This window comes from Carettochelys insculpta, chromosome 7 (genome assembly GCF_033958435.1).
Source record: "Carettochelys insculpta isolate YL-2023 chromosome 7, ASM3395843v1, whole genome shotgun sequence".
NCBI lineage: Eukaryota > Metazoa > Chordata > Testudines > Carettochelyidae > Carettochelys > Carettochelys insculpta.
The window spans coordinates 51,764,588-51,785,502 of NC_134143.1; the positions used below are offsets into that span (position 1 = coordinate 51,764,588).

At 39.7% G+C, this 20,915-nt stretch overlaps 2 protein-coding genes across 5 annotated transcripts in view; one reads left to right on the plus strand and one right to left on the minus strand.

Moving 5' to 3' along the window:
- DOCK1 (dedicator of cytokinesis 1) overlaps window positions 1–20,915 on the minus strand; it is a 620,618-nt gene that overhangs the window by 389,284 nt on the left and 210,419 nt on the right. The gene's annotated exons all lie outside the window — the stretch shown is intronic.
- Window positions 1–20,915, plus strand: part of INSYN2A (inhibitory synaptic factor 2A) — a 78,596-nt gene that overhangs the window by 48,469 nt on the left and 9,212 nt on the right. The window contains exon 3 of the mRNA XM_075000183.1: window positions 9,521–9,592. Within this exon, the coding sequence (XP_074856284.1) occupies window positions 9,521–9,592 (72 nt within the window). The remainder of the gene's footprint in view (window positions 1–9,520; window positions 9,593–20,915) is intronic.

Below are 20,915 nucleotides of genomic sequence, written 5' to 3' on the forward strand. Positions count from 1 at the left end.
TATCCTGAATCACAGTGCGGATTCCGCGCAGAGAGATCTACTGTCGACATGGTCTTCTCTCTGAGGCAGCTGCAGGAGAAATGCAGGGAGCAGAGGAAGCCACTCTATATTGCCTTCATCGACCTGACCGAGGCCTTCAACTTGGTCAGCAGGGATGGACTGTTCACACTGCTCCACAAGATAGGCTGTCCGCCACAGTTACTCAAGATGATCCAGTCTTTCCACGAAGACATGAGAGGAACCGTCCAATATGATGGCACGTTATCGGATGCTTTCAGCATCAGGAGCGGCGTCAAACAAGGATGCGTTCTTGCTCCGACATTGTTCAGGATCTTCTTCGCACTCCTCCTTAAACACACCTTTGGATCTTCAACAGAGGGCATCTTTTTGCACACAAGATCTGATGGGAAACTGTTTAATCTTGCAAGGCTGAAAGCTAAATCTAAGGTGCGGGAAGTCCTCATCAGAGATATGCTGTTCGCAGATGACGCTGCTGTCGTGTCACACACAGAAGACCAGCTTCAGAAGCTGCTGGATCAGTTCTCCAAAGCATTCAAGGACTTTGGGCTCTCCATCAGCCTAAAGAAGACAAATGTACTTGCTCAGGACGTTGCTGATTCTCCATCAATCAGCATTGACAACTATACATTAGAGGTAGTCCACGAGTTCGTTTACCTCGGGTCCACCATCACTGACACCCTGTCCTTGGAGACTGAGCTAAATAGGAGGATCGGTAAAGCAGCCACAACTCTGTCCAGACTCAGCGAGAGAGTGTGGAACAACAACAAGCTGTACACTCACACCAAAATGCAAGTCTACAGAGCCTGCATCCTCAGCACCCTCCTTTACGCCAGCGAGACTTGGACCCTGTACGCCCGCCAAGAAAAGAGGCTGAACATCTTCCACTTGCGCTGCCTCAGGCGCATCCTTGGAATATCGTGGAAGGACAGTGTCCAACACTAACGTCCTTGAGCAAGCTGGAATCCCAACGATGCACACCCTCCTCAGGCAGTGGCGGCTCCGCTGGCTTGGCCACGTCCACAGGATGAATGATGGAAGGATCCCAAAAGACATCCTGTATGGCGAGCTAGCCTCTGGCAAAAGACCTCCCGGACGCCCCCAGCTGCACTACAAAGATGTTTGCAAGAGAGACCTCAGGGAAGCAGACATCAAGCCAGACAGCTGGGAGGAGCTGACAGACGATCGCAGCAGATGGAGGCAGGAACTATACAAGGGCCTTCAGAAGAGTGTGTTGAGGATCAGACAGCTAGCAAAGGAGAAGCAAGCCCACAGAAAGCACAGCAAGGACCTGCCAGACACCCATTACATATGCAACAGATGCAGCAAGGACTTTCACTCTCATGTGGGTCTTCACAGTCACAGCCAACGCTGCAAATGAGGATGCCAAACGGAATTACGAAGGGCACGATCCATAGTCTACGTAGACTGAAGGATGCTACTACTACTACTGATGATTAAATCAAACTACCTTTAGAAATGTCTTAAGAAATCATTAAAATAGTGCAGTATTCATTTCAGTCACCTCTAGCCTCTAATCAGATGTTGATTCCATTTGGAAATAGCTAGGTGGGTCTTGCTGACTAGATGAGGTGGCTGATTTTCTTACCAAAGGACATAATGGAGTTGGGAAGAAAAAAAAAATTTCTATAGTGTGGACCAAGCAACTCTGAAGAGGGAACCAAGGAGTAGCTAGGATTAAGGAGTGGAACTTCAGGTAAACTTTAATTCCCGATGCCCCCATGTCTAATGTCTTTTGGACAAAATGCAATACTGATTCAGGTTGAACAGATTATAAATCAAATATTTAATTTCCATTGACAAAAAACCCTAACTTTTCCCCAGAGCAACATCAATTTTGAAAAGCTGCATTTTCTTTTGGAAAATTATTCAAACAGAAAATTCCCAACCAGCTCTAATAAAGAGTGAATGATTGATGCTACTAGGTTTATAACCAGGATCCTTCGAATTTAGGTCTTGGTATATCAAACAACATCCCCCCGCTCCCCCCCAGCATTAAAATAAATAAAAAAGTAAGTAGTTGAATGAACCATTCCCTTTCTCCATACTGAAAGAACAATCATCTGTATTCACAGCCCCAGCACCCAGAACATGTTCATAAACTTTTATTTCTATGTATGCTAGGTAGGAAGAAAAGGTCACCTTTAATAGCTCTTTCTTAATAGTTCTGTATTTTTAAAGGACCTCACTGCATATGATTTTACAAGGAAATAGTCAGTTAAGCACATCTTCATCTTTTCCGGCCTAAAGGAGAAAAGTAACAAGATGAATTCCATGCAGTATTCTGTTAAGTAGATGATTATATGGAAATGAGGAAGTGTGATCCCAGTCCTCAAGGTGAACAAGATAGAAATCCTTGACAGAAAGAATTTAACTTGGAAGAAATAATTGGAGTTACATTGTGTAAACCATTCCAAAATACCATCTTAGCCAGCTAACAAACTACCTTAGAAATGCCTAGGTCGTTCCATAAATATGTGAGATTTTAGCATCCTGCCATAATTACAGATCAAATGGCACTTCTGTTCTAAGTCTGTATTTTCCATAGCTTAAACTATTTTTAATTTAATAGTTCAAACTTGTCACAGATTTGATCATCATTAAAAATGTTGCTTTGCTAAGTTAGAGGAAATATCGGTTAGTAAATAAACTAGTTACGAAGAAAATAATCAACTGTCTATTTACTGTTTTCCTTATAGATCGTAGTGCACAGTGTGTAATAAATAGATTCCAAGGAAAGAAAAGACCATTAGGATTATCTAGTGCAACCTCCTGTATAACACAAGCCATAGAACTTTCCCTAAAATTATTCCTAGAACACCTTTTTAGAAAAATATCCCATCTTTATTTAAAAACAGTCTGTGATGAAGAATCCATCACAAACTCAGGAAGTTGTTCCACTGGTGAATTCTCACTGTTAAAATTTTACACCTTATATCCCACCTGACTTGGTCCAGATTCAACTTCCAGACACTGAAACACATTATACCTTTCTGTGTGACATTGAAGAGCCAAATATTAAATGTGTCCCCATGTAAGCATCTACACAGAAAAGAAAAACCTATGGCTGGCCTGTGCCAGCCGGACTCCTGCTCATAGGACGCAGGCTATGGGACAGTTTCATTGCTGTGTATACTTCCAAGTTTGGGGCTGGAACCTGAGATCTAGGAGTTGGTGGGGTGGGAGGATTTCAGAGCTCAAGCTCCAGATCATATATCTATATATAACAATGAAACAACTCTGCAGCTCAGGTAGGCTGGCATTGTAACTGGACTAGTCAGCCAGTGAGGAGCCCCCAGCAGGTTCTAGCTACATTGGACAGCAGGGTGTACCCCGGAGTCCCAACAACAGTAAGTGTTGGACCCTCCTCCTTGTCCATTTTGTCAGGGTTTTTTTTGTTTGGTTGGTTGGTTTTTTACATAAAAGTGAGGGACAAGTCACAGGCTTTCATGAGTTTTTGTTTATTGCCTATGATATGTCCATGACTTTCACTTAAAAACAACCACTACAAATTCTTAACCTTAATGACAGTGTAGGGGAAGGAGTTACATTGCGATATCTGGGGTTTTTCCCCCCAAATACAAAAAAGAAAATAAACCATCTAACACTTCTGTCTTTTCCACATTATTGATCATTTCCACCATGTTCACCTAGTGATGAATCAATACCCAGGTTAGGATTCTTTTTCTTCCTCAGACACTTTTAAAAATCATTCTCCTTAACTCATCTGGGCATAGATTACTCCCAATGTCTTTTTGCTTCCCTTATCAATTTTCTACAATTTTTAGCTTCCAGTTTATATTTATCAGCATTGTCTTCCTTTTACATTTCATAGATATATTTAGTTTTAAGAGTTGCCTTCACTTCCCCTCCAAACCAGTGTGGCTTTTTACATCAATACAGTCCTCTTCGTCAGCTGTGGCTTTTTGGTACTTTTAGTAAAATGTTCAAAAAATAATTCCTCAATCATATTTTTTTCTGATTAAATTCTTCCTCTCAAGTGGTTTGGCTCATAATTGTTTTTAGATTTGTGAAAGTGGCCCTTTTAAATCTTTAAGTATCTACATCACTGATCTGGACTTTATTCTGTTTGCATATCCCAAATGTGATTCAAGTCATGATCACTTGTACCTAAATTACCCTTAATTTTTATTTCTATAATACATTTCTCTTATCTGTCAAGGTGACATTTAATATCGAATTCTCCCGGGTTGGATGCAATATAGCTGAGTCAGGAAATTGGCATCTATAATAGCTAGAAATTCCAAGAATATTTTAGTACAGACCTCATGGCACCTCCACAATATGTTGTTCAGACTGAAGGTCCCCATGATCATGTAGATCTTCTACCCATTACAGACATGGAACAGGAAGATTAATTCCTTGTGCACGTAATGAGATTCAGTGGTCTGTAACAGACACCAACTAACACACCCCATCTTGTGCTCTATCTATTAGGACATAGGAGAAAATTATTTTGAATGTTTGAATCAGAGTTACCAAAACTGAGCAATGCTAATTCCTCCTTTGTTGTTGAAGCTCCCAGCATTAATATATAAGCAATTAAATAAATTCTCTTCCTATTCTTTGTTCGCTGTCTCAATTTTAGCTCAGGGCTGATCCTTCCATTTTTCTGGCCAATGTTTATTATTAATTTAGCCTCCTGCTAACTACTTCTCAGGGACAGACTGGCTGAAGATCCATCCCCCTTCTACTGGGTGTTTAGAGAGAGAGACTATCTGCATTACTTCAATAAGCACACATTCAAATAATAAAAGTTGATTTCAGTGTTTAATCCCATATGATTTCTCCATGAAATGCTTCAAAGTTTGGTTCTAGTACAGTTCTTTGAATGTGTTATCATTAGAATGCACATTAATATTGCATACTTGTCCTCAGGGTTCTAAACTGTGAAGGGCAGAAAATATATTTATTCTGTTCCATTACTTCCCTTCAACACAAGCAAAAATCCTCTTCATGATTCTTTTCCCTCTCCCCCAACTAAATCCCTCCTGCCTTCCTAAGGCCCTTATCAAGTGCTGAAAACCCTCCTTATCTCGGCCAACCAACCCATCTAGACGGTAAGGTAACAACGCTTCCTCACTATGGTGGAGCTGATTGGAAAACTTAAACCAAAACAAAATACATGAAAACTGAAAATGGAATTTTATGAATAGTTTGGGAATTGTTTGTGTAGCCACGATTAGTGGTAGTTAGAAAATGATTAACAACAATCTGCACCAATTCCTCATATATGGCTGACAGTCTCACAAACAAGTCACAAACCAAGGGGAGTGGAGAGTGGAACATCACAGGAGAGCAAAGTCTACAAAAAAGGGAGACCAGTCAAGATTCTGTGTAGGCAAGTGACTTCATCACCACTGCTTTTCCAACAGTACACACAAACCTTTCCTTCTTCTTACACAAAACCCTTAAAGGAAGAGGCCAGTCCCTAAACAATCCCTGGAAATTAGCTAGTATTCTAAAGAACTGCACAATTAAATAACCATAAATTAATCTCCTACGTTAAAAAAAAAACAAAAAAACAGGAAATTAATGCAAAGTTACATAAATTATAAAAGTGAGATTTTTACTTGCTCAATAGTGTCAACTATTGCAATATAACATTTCCCATGACAACTAAGTCATCACCTTCATGCACACATAGTAGTTTAAATTGTTAGCTTTCTCAACATTGATTCATGTGTGGTTTTCTGAAGTTTTCAGAAGTATGGAGAGAATGCTCATAAGCTTTTAGTGACTTACCTACTGCCAGAGAACACTGCCTGCCAAATATGGTATTAGAAGCAGCTGAATTTTGGAAAGTAACTGACCCAAATACATAGCAGTTCATTAAGGGCTGTCTTGCACAATAAATACAATACAGTATAAAAAGATACACTAGTGATTTAATTGTCATTCAGTCAATTTAAGTAAAAATGTGTCAAAAATACGGAATTAATTTTGGCCAGGTGTTGGGCCACTTGGAGCAGATTTCTGTTTCACACCATTCTCCCCCATCCTCTTTGCCACACAGCAAATATGTGTTCACTAATCCAGAAGTGGTGCATGCTATGTCTATGAAAATTATTCTTTAATTCTCATAGTTAATCCATGATCCATCATGGAGTGCAAATAGCTGAAGCTCAAGATAAAATAGATGCTTTGGTTTTCCTAATTTAGAATTCTTGTCTCAAATTACACACAGATGGGATCACTTGTTGTTGTTTACATTTACGTCATATATTAAGAAGTAGCTTGTGTATTCAGAATGTGTGTACCATCAAATTAATGCACATGTCCAGTTAAAATGTTAGTATTTTATTGTAAATTCTCTGTCTCCCATTTAAATCCATATTCAGATGGCAATGCCAGATGCCTTCTGAACTAGATTACAACAGCTGGCACTTATGTGCTGTAGCCTTTAGGTTCTTTATTGATTCATCAGTACATATTTTTAAATGTCGCATCTAAAATAAGAAGGTTAAATATGTAATCCCTAGGGTAGAAGATTATATCTGAATTCTTCAATAATGCTGGAAAAATCCTCTTTCTGATGCATCTTTAAATGTCATGGGACTATTTAAAAGCTAGTGGCTTTTAAAATTCTCTTTGAAAGGAAAATGTACATGTCATCAGAGAAACATACAAGACCATTGCAATGACAGGCAACAAGACAGAGAACAAGCAATTGTTAAAATAGAGTGGTTCTCAAGAAAGTAATGCTGGCATAGTACATATAACTTCCCCATGCAGAAAAGAGAATTTTATTAAATGTGTGACTTTTCTTATTAAATTTTGAACTTGGTGGATTAAAAGTTAACTGTAATAGGCTCTTGCAAGAATTACTGATACTTAGTTAATACTTGGGAGAGTTCTTTTTATTCACAGATTTCACGAGTCCTTCAGAAAGGAGGATGTGTTAAAACCCAGAGCTCCCAATTTACATATGAAGAAAATGAACCACGGAGAGGTTACAGTGTGCCATAGTGTTATTTGTATTGCCATAGTGCCTAGGAGTCTTGTTCATGGACCATGACCCCATTGTGGTAGGTGCCATGTGAACACAGAATGAAAAGGACCATCCCTTTACCCAAAAATAGATTTGAAATAGGCCTGTTTTAATAATGTGAACACAGGTCTCCTGATTCTAAGTCTTCTCTCTGCCTTTCAGGTCACACAGAATAATTAGCTATACATAAATGTTAATTTATTTTGGACTAGAAAATGTGTCTTTTAAGCACGTCAGTCAATCTGGTAAACACACACAGAAGATATGGAGAAGCAGGGGAGTAGGACACATTGGATAAATTATCTTGAAAACGAGTTACAAAGGAATGGAACAGTCTAAGAGACCGAGAGGAGAAAGCAAATGCCCATTTTGACACTACATACTGTATGAATGTCTCCTGTACAGCACCATGAATTCTCCAAGCATCATTCAGAGTTGTGAATTCTTAAAGTACCATGCATTCTTAATGTCAGAATTAGATTTGTAGGGTAGCTTGAGTGATATAGCAACAGGTGAGTATTAAATATCCTCTGGATTTCCTTTTAATAACTTATTGGACATTAAAGTTCTAACCGAAGAAATCCAAAACTAATTTATATAGTAATGAGGGACGTTTTCGTGGGGAAGGGGTGGGAGGAGTGTTTGTAATTTGTCAGGGAAGTCAAGGGAAGGAAGTATATATCCACAAAGGGCACAATTAGAACCTTGGCAAGGTGAAAAGAGGATATACAAGAATAAAGCCTCACACTAAAATATTGTATTACTTTCATTCACATTGATCAGCCTTTAAAAATCCTTTTTGCAAGGGTAGAGGGCACAATACTGTAAACCCTAAAATGACAACATTATTCTAAATAAATTCCAAGTAATTCTAATATTTACCTAAAAGAAATAAACACTTCCATTCACTAAATAGTTTCCTATTTAATATAACTACAAGTTGAACCTCTCTAGTCTGGCACGATCTCGCTTCGCAACATCTGTAATCTGGCATGATTTTATTTAGCTGGATGACCACTTAATATTGCCGTGGCCAAGTTTCCTGAGGTCCCATAAGGTTTGTATACAGTCACCAGTCCTGGCTCTCAGAGTTCTATGCTGTTATTTAGCTGTAATTTACCATTCAATGTCTTTTAAGCATCCAGTAAGCATGTTGGTAATGTTAGTAATTTGGTATACAATATTGACCTGTGATCCAGCAAATGTTGGTAATTTGCTATACAATATTGACCTGTGATCCAGCAAATTCTCTCGTTCAGCTGTGGTCAGCTCCCGAGGGTGCCAGACTAGAGAGGTTCAACCTGTAGTTAGGAATCTTCCAGGTAAACAGCCTGTGTAATTTTTTTCATGGTAGGTTGACTATACCAATAATTTATGGCTTCTCTTTTTAAAAAAGTTTTGTAGTATGAATTCCTTATCTACTACTATTTTATCATTCCTACTATTACTGAGTAAAGGGAACAAAAGAGGATTATTCTGGTGAAAAGACAACAGACACTGAAGATTTGAAATGCAACATAAAATTAACTGACAGTTTGACCTATCAAATGAAATATTTTCAAATATGTTTTAATTTTCTAAAATAAAATGTAAAGTTTTCCACAAAATATTTATGCAGCACTATGTACATAAATAGGCATTTAATAAATCCTTTTCTTCCCTATTCAAAAATCCATGATGCATGTAAGAACATTTCCCATAAAACATTAGAGACAAACAAAAACTGTCATATAGTCTAACTTTTCCATAAATTTAACATATGCTCCCATAATATGCTTGCTTCTGGGTATGAAAGGGACATTCAAAGAAGTTTCCCATGCATTCCACAATCATATGACTGGAAAGTTAGACATAGGGCAGAAGAGTAAAGGAAGCATTAAGAAAGGTACCTTTTGCTTTTAAGATCATCACTGGAATAAACCTGCAGCATCCTCGATGCTCTTTCAGGCAAAATCCCCAAAGAAAATGCTACCATCAAAGTACTACAAATTGATAGCTTACACAGTTATCATAGGAGATGATGCATGTGCAATGCTTGCTAGTAAAACCTCTGTGGTTTACTGAAATTTCTAAGATGGGTCTGTACAAGAAAGTAGTAAAAACACTATTGCTATGTCTTGTAATTGGACTGTAATGAGGCAATTTAAAATGATGTGTCAATATTTTGGTGCACAAAAAAGTTGGCTATTACACAATTTCGTTTGCTATAAGAAATATTCATAGCACTATAGTTAAAATCAATCATTACATCCCTTTCTTAATGATTAAATAAAACCTTCATAATTTCCAAAATTCCCTCATCTTCATGTTGCAAACTTCAAAAGTTCAAGAAAACTAATTTTGAACAATGTTATTTTAAAATGGAAGAAACCCAATACTAAATCTTTGCTTAAAATGAACAGCAATGCTTGAGGACAAAAAATGGAAAAAACAACCGCTTGTAATGATGTCATGTTCTTATCTTTGTAGGCTTTCATATCGGACTGGTCAAGACACAGCTAATTGTGACACATGCAGGAACAGTGCATGTATTATCTATAGGTAGGTTAATAATTCTAATATTCCCACTTTTTATTGAGTGAAAGTACTGATTTTATGCAGCAATGCAAGATCAAATGTTAGTCATAAATTGGAATATCACTGAGAAGATAGGAGAAATAAAAGATGAGGGAATTAATCTTTATTCTACTATAACATTCAATGACTAAAATATTTAATATTAAACTGAAATACAGGGCATGTACATAAATCAATGATCAAGCAGGCTCTTTCACCTCTGCTTTGCAAGTTAAAACAATTATTTTAAGAAACATACTGTGACCTGATGGGTTTTAGCTTAATCTTGCATATTTTACGCTCATAAAAAAATTTATACAATCTTATGGCATTACTCTTCTTCAGGAAAAGTATGCCTAAATCCTAGAGAAGACTCTGAATGTAGTGGAGCAGGTACAATTGCACTTCACTTGAAGAGGAAACAGAAGGATTTCTGGCACTAATGTGCCACACAACTGATCTTCCTGGGAGGCTTCCCTGGAGCTGCCATAGAAGGAGATTTGGCAACAGGGAGAATGGGATCTGGCCATTGGATATGCATCTATCCAGATTAGTGATCTCTGGAGTAGGGAGGGAAAGCTGCAGCAATGGCTATGGAGCAGCCCTGTAACCCTTATTTTTCATAAGCAGGAAGGTTATCCTCCACCTACAAAAATATTTCAGATCTTACAGTGAAACCAGTACAAAAAAAAGAGTCAAACTCCCTTACCTCAAGCTAAGCATCACCTAAAATAAACAAAACTTTGCATAGTAGGAATAAATTGAATACTATTTTTTTTCCCTGAACTAAATCCCTTTGGCCATGTCTACACAGGCAGCTTCTGTCGACAGAACGCTCCTTTTGTCAACAAAACTTGCTGACTGTCCACTTGGCTAAAGAGCTCTGTCAAGGGTTTGTCAACAAAACTCAACTGTTCAGTCAGCATCATCATCCCTGTTACCGATCAGGAACAGTGGCTCTGTTAACAGTGTTTTTTTTTTGACAGAGTGCCCATGTAGACAGTTCTGTTGACAGAGAGAGGGCTTCCAGTTCCCCGGGCTGCCCTGTTTGCAGAGCTTCTGGTCAGCTGTTCTGTCAAGAGAGGGCAGGGCAGTGTGGCTACTCTCTGTTGACAGAGTGGATTGCTCTTTCAAGCTGTGTCTACACGTGCACGCTACTTTGAAGTAGCGGCACTAACTTCGAAATAGCGCCCATCACGGCTACACGTGTCGGGTGCGATTTCGAAGTTAACATCGACGTTAGACAGCGAGACATCGAAGCCGCTAACCCCATGAGGGGATGGGAATAGCGCCCTACTTTGACGTTCAACGTCGAAGTAGGGACCGTGTAGTCGTTGCGCGTCCCGCAACATCGAAATTGTGCGGTCCGCCATGGCGGCCATCAGCTGAGGGGTTGAGAGACGCTCTCTCTCCAGCCCCTGCGGGGCTCTATGGTCATCGTGTGCAGCAGCCCTTAGCCCAGGGCTTCTGGCTGCTGCTGCCACAGCTGGGGATCCATGCTGCATGCACAGGGTCTGCAACCAGTTGTCGGCTCTGTGGATCTTGTGTTGTTTAGTGCAACTGTGTCTGGGAGGGGCCCTTTAAGGGAGCGGCTTGCTGTTGAGTCCGCCCTGTGACCCTGTCTGCAGCTGTGCCTGGCACCCTTATTTCGATGTGTGCTACTTTGGCGTGTGGACGTTCCCTCGCTGCGCCTATTTCGATGTGGTGCTGCGCAATGTCAAAGTTGAACATCGACGTTGCCAGCCCTGGAGGACATGTAGACGTTATTCATCGAAATAGGCTTCACGTGTAGACGTAGCCTCAATCTGCTTTTATGTGGAGACAAAATCTGTCGACAGAGGTACAGTTGAGGTTTCTCTGTCAACAGTAATTTCTGTTAACAGAGGCTGCCCATGTAGACATAGACTTAATGTATTAATGCTAATATATTATTTATCAGCATTGCCATAACCAAAAAGGGTAACAATTAATGTTCCACGGAGACGATTAACAATCAAATTCTCTGCAGAGAGGGACATATGAAAATCTACAAGTATCTGCACAACATCCATTAAATTTGCATTGCAACACATGTTTTATGTAAAGTTTTTTAGAAAAAAATCTTGCACTTCTAGCAAGTTGCCATTTTAGATTGACTTCTAAAATGAGTAATTCTATATCTAATGCATCATTTACGAGCCTTTTGTATAAGTGTTAAGATCATTCTTAGCCATCATAAAATTAATCATTTATTTCTCAGGTTTATGATTTACTGGTAAAACTGGATTAAAAGTGTATACCCTCTCATGCCAACGTCTACCAATCATTAATACAGATGGGTTTCTTTTTATTATTGCTGAGGATATCTATAGCATCTTCTGTACTATGTGAGGTAGCAAAGTATTTCAGAATAGCTTTTTCTAGCAATCATGCATTAAAATGGGGCAAGTAATTCAGGAGAGACCTTATAGCACAGATCATAAATCAGATAGACATGTACTAGATGTAGAAAAATGATACTTCTACACCAAACATTCTGTACTATAGATGAAATACACGGAAGTCCAGATTAAAGCATCTGGAACATTGCTTGTCTAACTTGAATAGCACATCTCAGTTCATTACGATGAACCACTGCCTTTTGCATACACGTTCGGATGGTTAACAATAGTACTGCTCGCAGGCTTCAAGTGGACCATTTGGTTGTTTTCAAGATCACAGCCTATATGAATAAAGTAAGAAGGATTTTGTAGCACCAGAGCAGCTGTTAGACAGTGATAATTTCTTAGCCCAATTTGTCAGTTTTCTTTACTGGAACCTTTAACATGAGATGAAAATTCTACAACAGCAAGAAAGTTTCCCGATGTATTGTAACACTGGATTTTAATTTTAATCGCTAGAGAGAAATCAGTGTGCACAATTTGTAAACATGCATTTCATACCACAGGTTGCATACTCTGGTCCAGCAGCATCCCTCATCTATCAGGAACAGGGATGTTCCTGGACCAGAGCCCCAGCAGGATGGCAAGCTGGAGACCAATTTCTCCAGCAGCACTACTTTGGGGCTGGGGCCATGTCCCTGGCAGCTACACAGGGCCAGGGACTGAGCCAGCTTCCCCAGAAAGACAGTCTGGTTTTATTTTATGCTTAGCTCAGATTCTGCAGACCATCATGTCACTTTGGTTAACTGCTTAAAGCCAAAAAAGCAGTCCTGTAGCACTTCAAAAAACTAACAAAATTTACTAGGTGATGACTAGTAGAATTTTCCAGATCTGAAGTGGGTCTGTCCCACAAAAGTTCATCACGTAATAAATTGTTAGTCTTGAAAGTGCTACAGGAGCACTTTTTGATTTGTGAAGAGACAGAGTAACACTGTGACGGCTTAAAGGCAGTCTACTTAGTCTATATTGAAGTGCCCAAACACCAATGAGTTTGACAGGGCTACATCATGCATGTTTCATACTAACAACCCAGTTGTCCTTCCACAGCAGAAACGGCAACAAAAAACCATTGGCTATTTTCACATACTGCAAGTAAAATACAAAAAAAACACGACTCACAAATTAAATTATCATCTGATCAAGAACTCCTTTGCTGAGTCCTGTTCAGGAGATGCTTATGAAAATTATTTCAGAGATTCAGGGAACAAGAAAATGTGCAACAAGTCTATTAATTATGAACGAGCTTTTTACACTCCTTCCTACGTCAGCCATGCAGGGAAATAATGACTCTCTTACCTCCTTTCTCTATTTAATCTGGCTCAGATTGTGATGGGAGGGAGGTGGTGGGAGAAAAGAGAGGTGGGGCTAGGGTAATTTACGCAGTACTCTCTCCCTGCAAACAAGTGAATGAAGAGTAGACAAAGAGCCCCCTTCTCTGATCAGCAGCCATCTGTAATCACGAACATGGAGATAGGCGAGAGATGAGGAAGCTCCTATATGAAATACGATGAAGTAAATTATATATTTCTCCTCTCAGCAAGGCAGAAAGGAGAAAAAAGTATAACCAACTCAGCTACAATTTGCTCTGAGCTCAGCTCTGGAGGCTGGGCAGCTATGCATCACCCCTGTCTCTGAGCTGATTGTAAAATTATATTCTAGCCTTAAATGATTCAGAGCTCTGATTTTACTTATTTCAAAATAAGACAAATTAGGAGAATAGTTATAATGTTTATTTCCAACAGAGCTGCTACCACAACGTACTTCAATTTCACAGGCAACTTAAGAATCATGATCACATACCTAATATTGTACTGCAGTATAACAATAGATAGCACTGCACTCAACAGTTGAGTCAGGGCATATTTACCAGAATAAACATTAAGCTTCCAACCCTTCAAGCAGAAAGGTTATAGGAGAGTCATCTCAGATATAAGAAATAGGCTACATTAAGACGTTTAGGGAGCAAGGGTTTAAAGAACAAAATGGCAGGTTGATTACCCTATAAGTAGATTCCACATGTCAGGTCTTGTCTAGCTACCATTAATATCAATAGCTGTCATTCGCTAACTTCAAAGGGAGCTGGAGATTGCACAATGTAGAAGAATGAACTTGCAATTTATTGTAAGAGCCCTATATGCCTGCTGTAAAATATACTTTAATTGTTCTACAGTTGAACGTAGCTAAGTTACACAGACCCTCCCTTACAATCCATTATAATTAAATGAAATTAATACAGAAACTTATTTGTGAAATGTTTCATTACAGGTGGTTCTCCTAACTCCACCTTTTGATGCTTCCCATTTTGAGACCCGGCTGAAAATCGATCTTAGATACAGAATTCCAGCTATGACAATTGCATAGCTGGAACTGACTCATCTGGCCACCCTCACAGACAAAGGTCACCGCTCCCCTTGACCTCCTTTACTCCTCGTGATAATGAGGAGTACCAGGGTCAACTGAGCCCTGATACTTTGATTTCATGTGTACCCACCAGGTGCACAAAATTAAACCCTGGAAGATCGATCCAAATGGGGTCAGTGTCCCAGTAAGTATAGACATAGTCCTAGACAAAGAGCTGGGTGAAGGGATAAGGAAGACAGATCTAGACAGGCTACAGGGGAACAAGACTGAATTTAGAGAAACAAGAGAGTCTGTGACCACTACAGAACACTTCACTTTCCTGAACCTGGAATGGAAACTAGTATTCCTGAGTATCACCATTCCTCTGTTACCAAATACATGTGAAATCTATTAGCAAAATGTTTCATCCCCCTTTAATGCTGGTCCACAGAATGGATGAAAACCTACTGTTGCTATCATTTACTCAGTTAGCCCTAGTGGCAGGAGTCTGTGTGATGGATCTCAAGTTCCCAACCTGTTCATGAAACTCCTAGGTGCAAACAGAATTCCAGATAATGAGTTGTTTGTTTTTTTAAAATCTAGACTATTGTACATAAAAGGTATGTTAAAAGGTTGCATATAAGTTAAAGCCAGGCACTCAGACAAAACTTACCAGAATTACAGGTGTGTATAACAACATCAGTTTGGTCTACTTCCATATCTGCATTATGATTCAGTCTTTAATTAAAGGAACACATTTCCCACCCCGCAACACACACACTTATTGCCTCATAGTAACAGAGAGGAAGCCATGCTAGTCTATACACCATCAAAACAAAAAGCAGTCAAGTAGCACTTTAAAGACTAGCAAAAAAGTTTATTAGGTGAGCTTTCGTGGGGCAGACCCACTTTTTCAGACCATAGCCAGACCAGAACAGACTCCATATTTAAGGCACAGAGAACCAAAAACAGTAAGCAAGGAGGACAAATCGGAAAAAGATAATCAAGGTGAGCAAATCAGAGAGTGGAGGGGTGGTGGGGGAGGTCAAGAATTAGATTAAGCCAAGTATGCAGATGAGCCCCTATAGTGACTCAGAAATGCCCCATTCCATTAAAATGTTGACTAACTGGTTTGTGGATCTGGAGTGTTTTGATGTCTGTTTTGTGCCCATTAACCCTTTCTCTAAGGGAGTTAGAAGTCTGTCCAATATACAAAGCATCTGGGCATTGTTGGCACATGATGGCATATATGATGTTAGTAGAGGAGCATGAGAAATTTCCTAACCAGGTTACTCACAGAATCACGGGCACTTCCACATTTTAATGGAATGGGGCATTCCATTAATGACCTAAAGGTATGTGTGTTACTGAAAAAGAATTTTTGCACCGTTCTTCAAAGGGAAGCAGCCCAGCTGGCTTTTATATTCAGATTCGGCACATTAACACATGGTTTAAATCGTGATGGGAACTTTCTGAGTCACTATAGGGGCTCATCTGCATACTTGGCTTAATCTAATTCTTGACCTCCCCCACCACCCCTCCACTCTCTGATCACCTTGATTATCTTTTTCCGATTTGTCCTCCTTGCTTACTGTTTTTGGTTCTCTGTGCCTTAAATATTGAGTCTGTTCTGATCTGGCTATGGTCTGAAAAAGTGGGTCTGCCCCACGAAAGCTCACCTAATAAACTTTTTTGCTAGTCTTTAAAGTGCTACTTGACTGCTTTTTTTTTTCCTTGCCTCATGCACAGGATATGGTGGCATAGGTTATGTAACAAAGGGGATTTGTCTGTGGGATGTCTATCTCATTACTTGCCTGTGGGACGTCTATCTCATTTGTTGCACAAGTTTGAAGTTCAGTGACTGAAATGGGACTGCAGTAAGAAAAAGATTAAGTCAACTGACTGGAGAACTGGATTATTCTTGCTTCTCCGCGGAGTTACTTTGTGTTACAGGAACAAAATGTCTGAACATTTCATAGGTGGTCATTTCATAGGTGGGCACTCAAAACTCATGTACAATTTTGACCCTACGTTTCCATTCCTCCATCTGTAAATTGGAGATAATAGGCCCTCAGAGGGTGTTGTGAAAATCAATTCGTTAATATTTGTGAACTACTCAGATGTTACCATCATAAGTGCCTTAAAACAACATGAATTTATTAGTAATTTGGTCTGCAGAAAAGGATCATAGTGTGCAAAAAGTAAAATGTATGGCTTCATATAGAATAATGGTGATAAAACAAAATATTAAAAAGCTGTCATGTAAAAAGTACCCATACATCTAGGGCGCACCTACACCAGGGACTCCCCAACCTATGGGTTGGGACCCAACTACGGGTCACGATTGGATTTTCTAAGGGTCACCAGCTAGCCTCTTAAGGAGCCATCTGCAGCCACCTGACTCCTCCTCGGCTCCCAGTCCATTCCCTCTGATGCTGAAATGGAACTCAATTTAATTGATTTAACAGCTGGCATGAGGGACCCTGCCCTGACACCAATTAAACTGAGTACCATTTAAGACTGCAGGGCAGGAAACTGCCTCTGTGCAGGTGGGGGAAGGGAGTATAAGGGGTGTGGGGATCTGGGCAGTGAAGAAGGCGGCCAAATGAAGGAGCAGCGGGGGTCAGCAGTGGCAGCTTGGAACTCCCCTGAGAGGTAGGTTGGGGGGCTGGGGTAGCTAAGCCAGGTTTAAGCTTGTGGACGGCAGGTGAGGGGAAGAGAGCGCTGAGAGCTGGTCAAGGGTCTGCACCCCAGCTGGCTCCCACAGAGCTTCTAAGGGGTCCCCCCTGCCTGGGATCCCACAGCTGGCACTGTCAGACAGGGCTCAGCGCCCCACCTAGCTTCAAGCTGTGGGGGGTTTCCCCCACACCCTGGCCAGGGTCTTGCAGCTGGTGCTGCTGGCCAGGTCTCTTCACCCCAGGTGGCTCCCAGCTGCAGGGCTGCCAGATCCCCGCCCCTGCCCTGTGTTTTTTGAAATCTTATGCAGAAGAGGCAGCCCTGGCTGGGGATCCTGCAGGTGGGGCTGCCTGTCCCATATAAGTTTTCCAAAAATCTGGCCACCCTAGCTGGGAGGGGTTTAAGCATGGGGGTGGGGGGCTAGGTCTGAGCAGGGTTTAAGCTGGGGGCAGGAGGCATTTTGGGTCTAAGATGGGTTTAAGCTGTAGGGCAACAGAGGGGGGCATTTTTCCCAGGGGAGAGTCTCCCCTTCTTTCCCCTCTCCCCCAATTTTAAATTGCCTTGGATCACAAGGTCTTACCGAATTGTCAGATTGGGTCCTCATCTTGAAAATTTGGAAACTGCTGGTCTACGCTAAAGCAGGCACATCGGAGGAGGCTAATGAGGTGGTGGGATGCATTTGCGGCACTTCATTAGCATAATGGCCACTGCAGGAACTTCGAAGCTGCTAACTTGGAAGTATGCACCAAACTTCGAAGAGCTGACGGGCGGTGTAGCCACGGTCAATTCGAAGTATGTGCCAAACTTTGAAGTTCCCTTATTCCCAAAATGTTTTAAGTTTGGTGCGCACTTCAAAGTGCCCAGGGCTACACTGCCTGTCAGTGCTTCAAAGTTAGCCTCTTCAAAGTTTCTGCAGCAGCCATTGTGCTAATGAGGCACTGCATATGCACAGGAGCACCTCACTGATATTCCCCAGTCTGTGTCATTTCCATGCCTCCTTCAAAGAAGCAGGCTAGAGCTAAATGGAAAAATAGTATATGAGTGTGTAATTAAAGACAACCTCATTATCTATATGCATCAGGGGACAAACTGTTGTTGCAAAAAGAACTTTAAATCTGGTTGTTCCCAAATTTCAAGTACTTGACAACCTTCATGTTCTTTTAACATAGTTTCAGGATGTAATGTAAGAGCATGTTCAACAGGTTAATAGCAGAGTTTCTCAAATAAGTGATCCTCTCTTTATTTTTAAACTGGTGTAAGTGAAGTAGAACAGCACTTTATAACAATGAGATAAGTGTCCTGCTGATTATCTGACTGCATCCACTAATGTCAAGTGCAGCATAACTCCGAAACTGGAATGTAGAAATGATTAATGTAATTAACTTTTTTCTGAAGTTGACATTTTTAAAATATTGATATGATATAGCACAATAGCTGAAGTCTAATTAAAAAAGCCAAGATGATTCAGTTTCTTCTTGTTGAATTTGTAGATTTGTCAAAATATACTGGGTATTTCAGCAGAAGCTCTAAGTATGCATTCCTAATGCAATATTTGCCAATATGCAGTTCAAATTTTCTGCTATTGCTTTGGAAATTTTTAGATTGTTTCCCACTGATCAGAATAAATAACTGACACTTTTGAAGAGAAAAAAGGAAAAATGAAAAATATTTGTTACTTTTCCCATTTTTTAAAATAAATGAAGGATCATATGAAAGAAAGCTCTTCTAGGTACTGAAAAGTTAAATGCTTTTTGAAAGACAGATTCTATGTGATTTTAATCTTTTCAGTAAAAGCAAAGGCAGTTTTTTGAAATTCTAATATTATAATATGTAGTTAGACCAAATTTTTATAGCCAAGTTGATCTGACAACATTTAGCCATGCAGTCATTTGGACATACATGTTTTTATTGGAAGCATAAGCTGGATAACACAGATCATACCTTGCTAATGTTCTCTATGCCAAACTCATTGAAAGTGAACTATATAATAATAAGAAGGGAAACAGAGGTCTCTCTCTATTCCTTCAAAAATGCCATGCAAAAATAGACAGCAAACACAGGTTTACACCGGGTACTCAGACTATACGGTATGGTACCAGCACATATATTCCCTTCAGTGGTGGGCAACTTATGGCTCGACAAGATTCTGTGTGTGGCGCATGAGATATGTGGTTTGCCATTATCCATGCGCAGTGTTGCCAAATTCTACTGGTTTTTGTCTGTGTATCTTTTTTCTTTGAGGATTACTAAGGTAACATGCATGTGAAACAGGGGCTTGTGAAGGGTGATGCACGCTGATTGCATGCTACTTTGACTGTGGGAGCCGTGTGCTTCTTCTGCAGGCAATCAAAGTGCTGCTATGATTCAATCAGCATATCCTGAAAATTCTGTCTCTGTTTAAGCAATTTTGCAGCCTGCTGAGATGCAGGAGGGCCACTCATGCAGCCCACTCGCGAATGTAGGTTGCCCACCATTGCTCTAGTTACTAGAAGGAGAATGGGAGGGTCCAAAATTTACATCTCTGTGAAAATCATTAGAACAATAATACTTAATTAAGATCAAAATCTCCTTTTCTCCAAACCTCAAATACATTTGCTATTAGAAGTAAACTGAACAGATAGGGATTAAAAGCATTGATATTCTACTGTCTAGCTTCTCCCATGTCACAAGATAAGAAAACTTAACTACATCTCCCTGTTTATAGTGTGTGTCAATTCTTCATCATCTTTAATCCAAGTGAAAAATTATCTTCTCATGAATCAACTGTGCTAACTCATACTGAGGTTTTGTGATGAAGACCACTAACCCACAATAGAAGCTAGCCTACTTTTTGCTTTGTTTAAAGTCCAACTTCTATTAAGACGGCTCCATCCCTATAACCCTTAAATAATCTGTATGAAGCCCTTAACATGGCAGTAGACTAATAATTTAGTTAATCTAAAATATTCAGCATGCTATCCTAGACTGGATATAGATAACAAGAACAGTCAAATCCCAGTTTTAAATAGCAATATAAACTTAACAATTCAGACACTTATTCTGCTTTATCAAATGTTTAAACACAGAAACTCTATTTCGTTAGCAATAACATCACAAATTATGAAATCACAGATACATCCTTTCTGAACTGGCTATCTTTTACAGTGGTATACCACTGAATTAAATTATAAAAACATGAACAAATTACGTAGTGCTCTATCAAGACAACTCAAATACTAAAGTCAATGAAGTCTTATTGTTAAGGGAGGTAATTGTATTGGTATGCAGAAATTGTGCCAATTCAATCACATCCAATGCCCACTTGGAATACAATCTTTGCAGCCTGTGTCATTCTGTGATTATCTCTTAGTGGAAGTGCCCTTTCTGTTCCTGCTTAAATTACTATCACTTCTGAATTTAAATTCTTTAAGAACAAGAATCAATGTGGGGCAAATTAGCCTTTTGCTTAGTATTTTGTGCATTACTCTTAGGCATTTATCTTGAATAATGTGAAACTGGGAACGTCCTAAAATATTCACAATAGATTTCACATTGGTCAAAAGTACTCTATATAGTCCATTCAATGTTATTTTAGCTCCTGGAAAGGTATTTTTATTAACCAGACTACTACTCAATTTCTGTAGAGGAAAAAAAACTTGATTAAACCAGACTACAGAACTGTACTTATTGAGAAATTTTACGAAAAGCCACATCAATCAATAATTCAGACATTTTCTACTCTATAAAATTTTAGAATTCTATTTGCTATTTTTCCACGTATTTTGTTCTTGGTACTACAGTTCTGATGTTGAGTTCTGACAACCAAATTGACAATAGATTATTCCAGTCTATGAAATTTAATCCTCTCAGTACAACAGCAGCAAATGAAACAA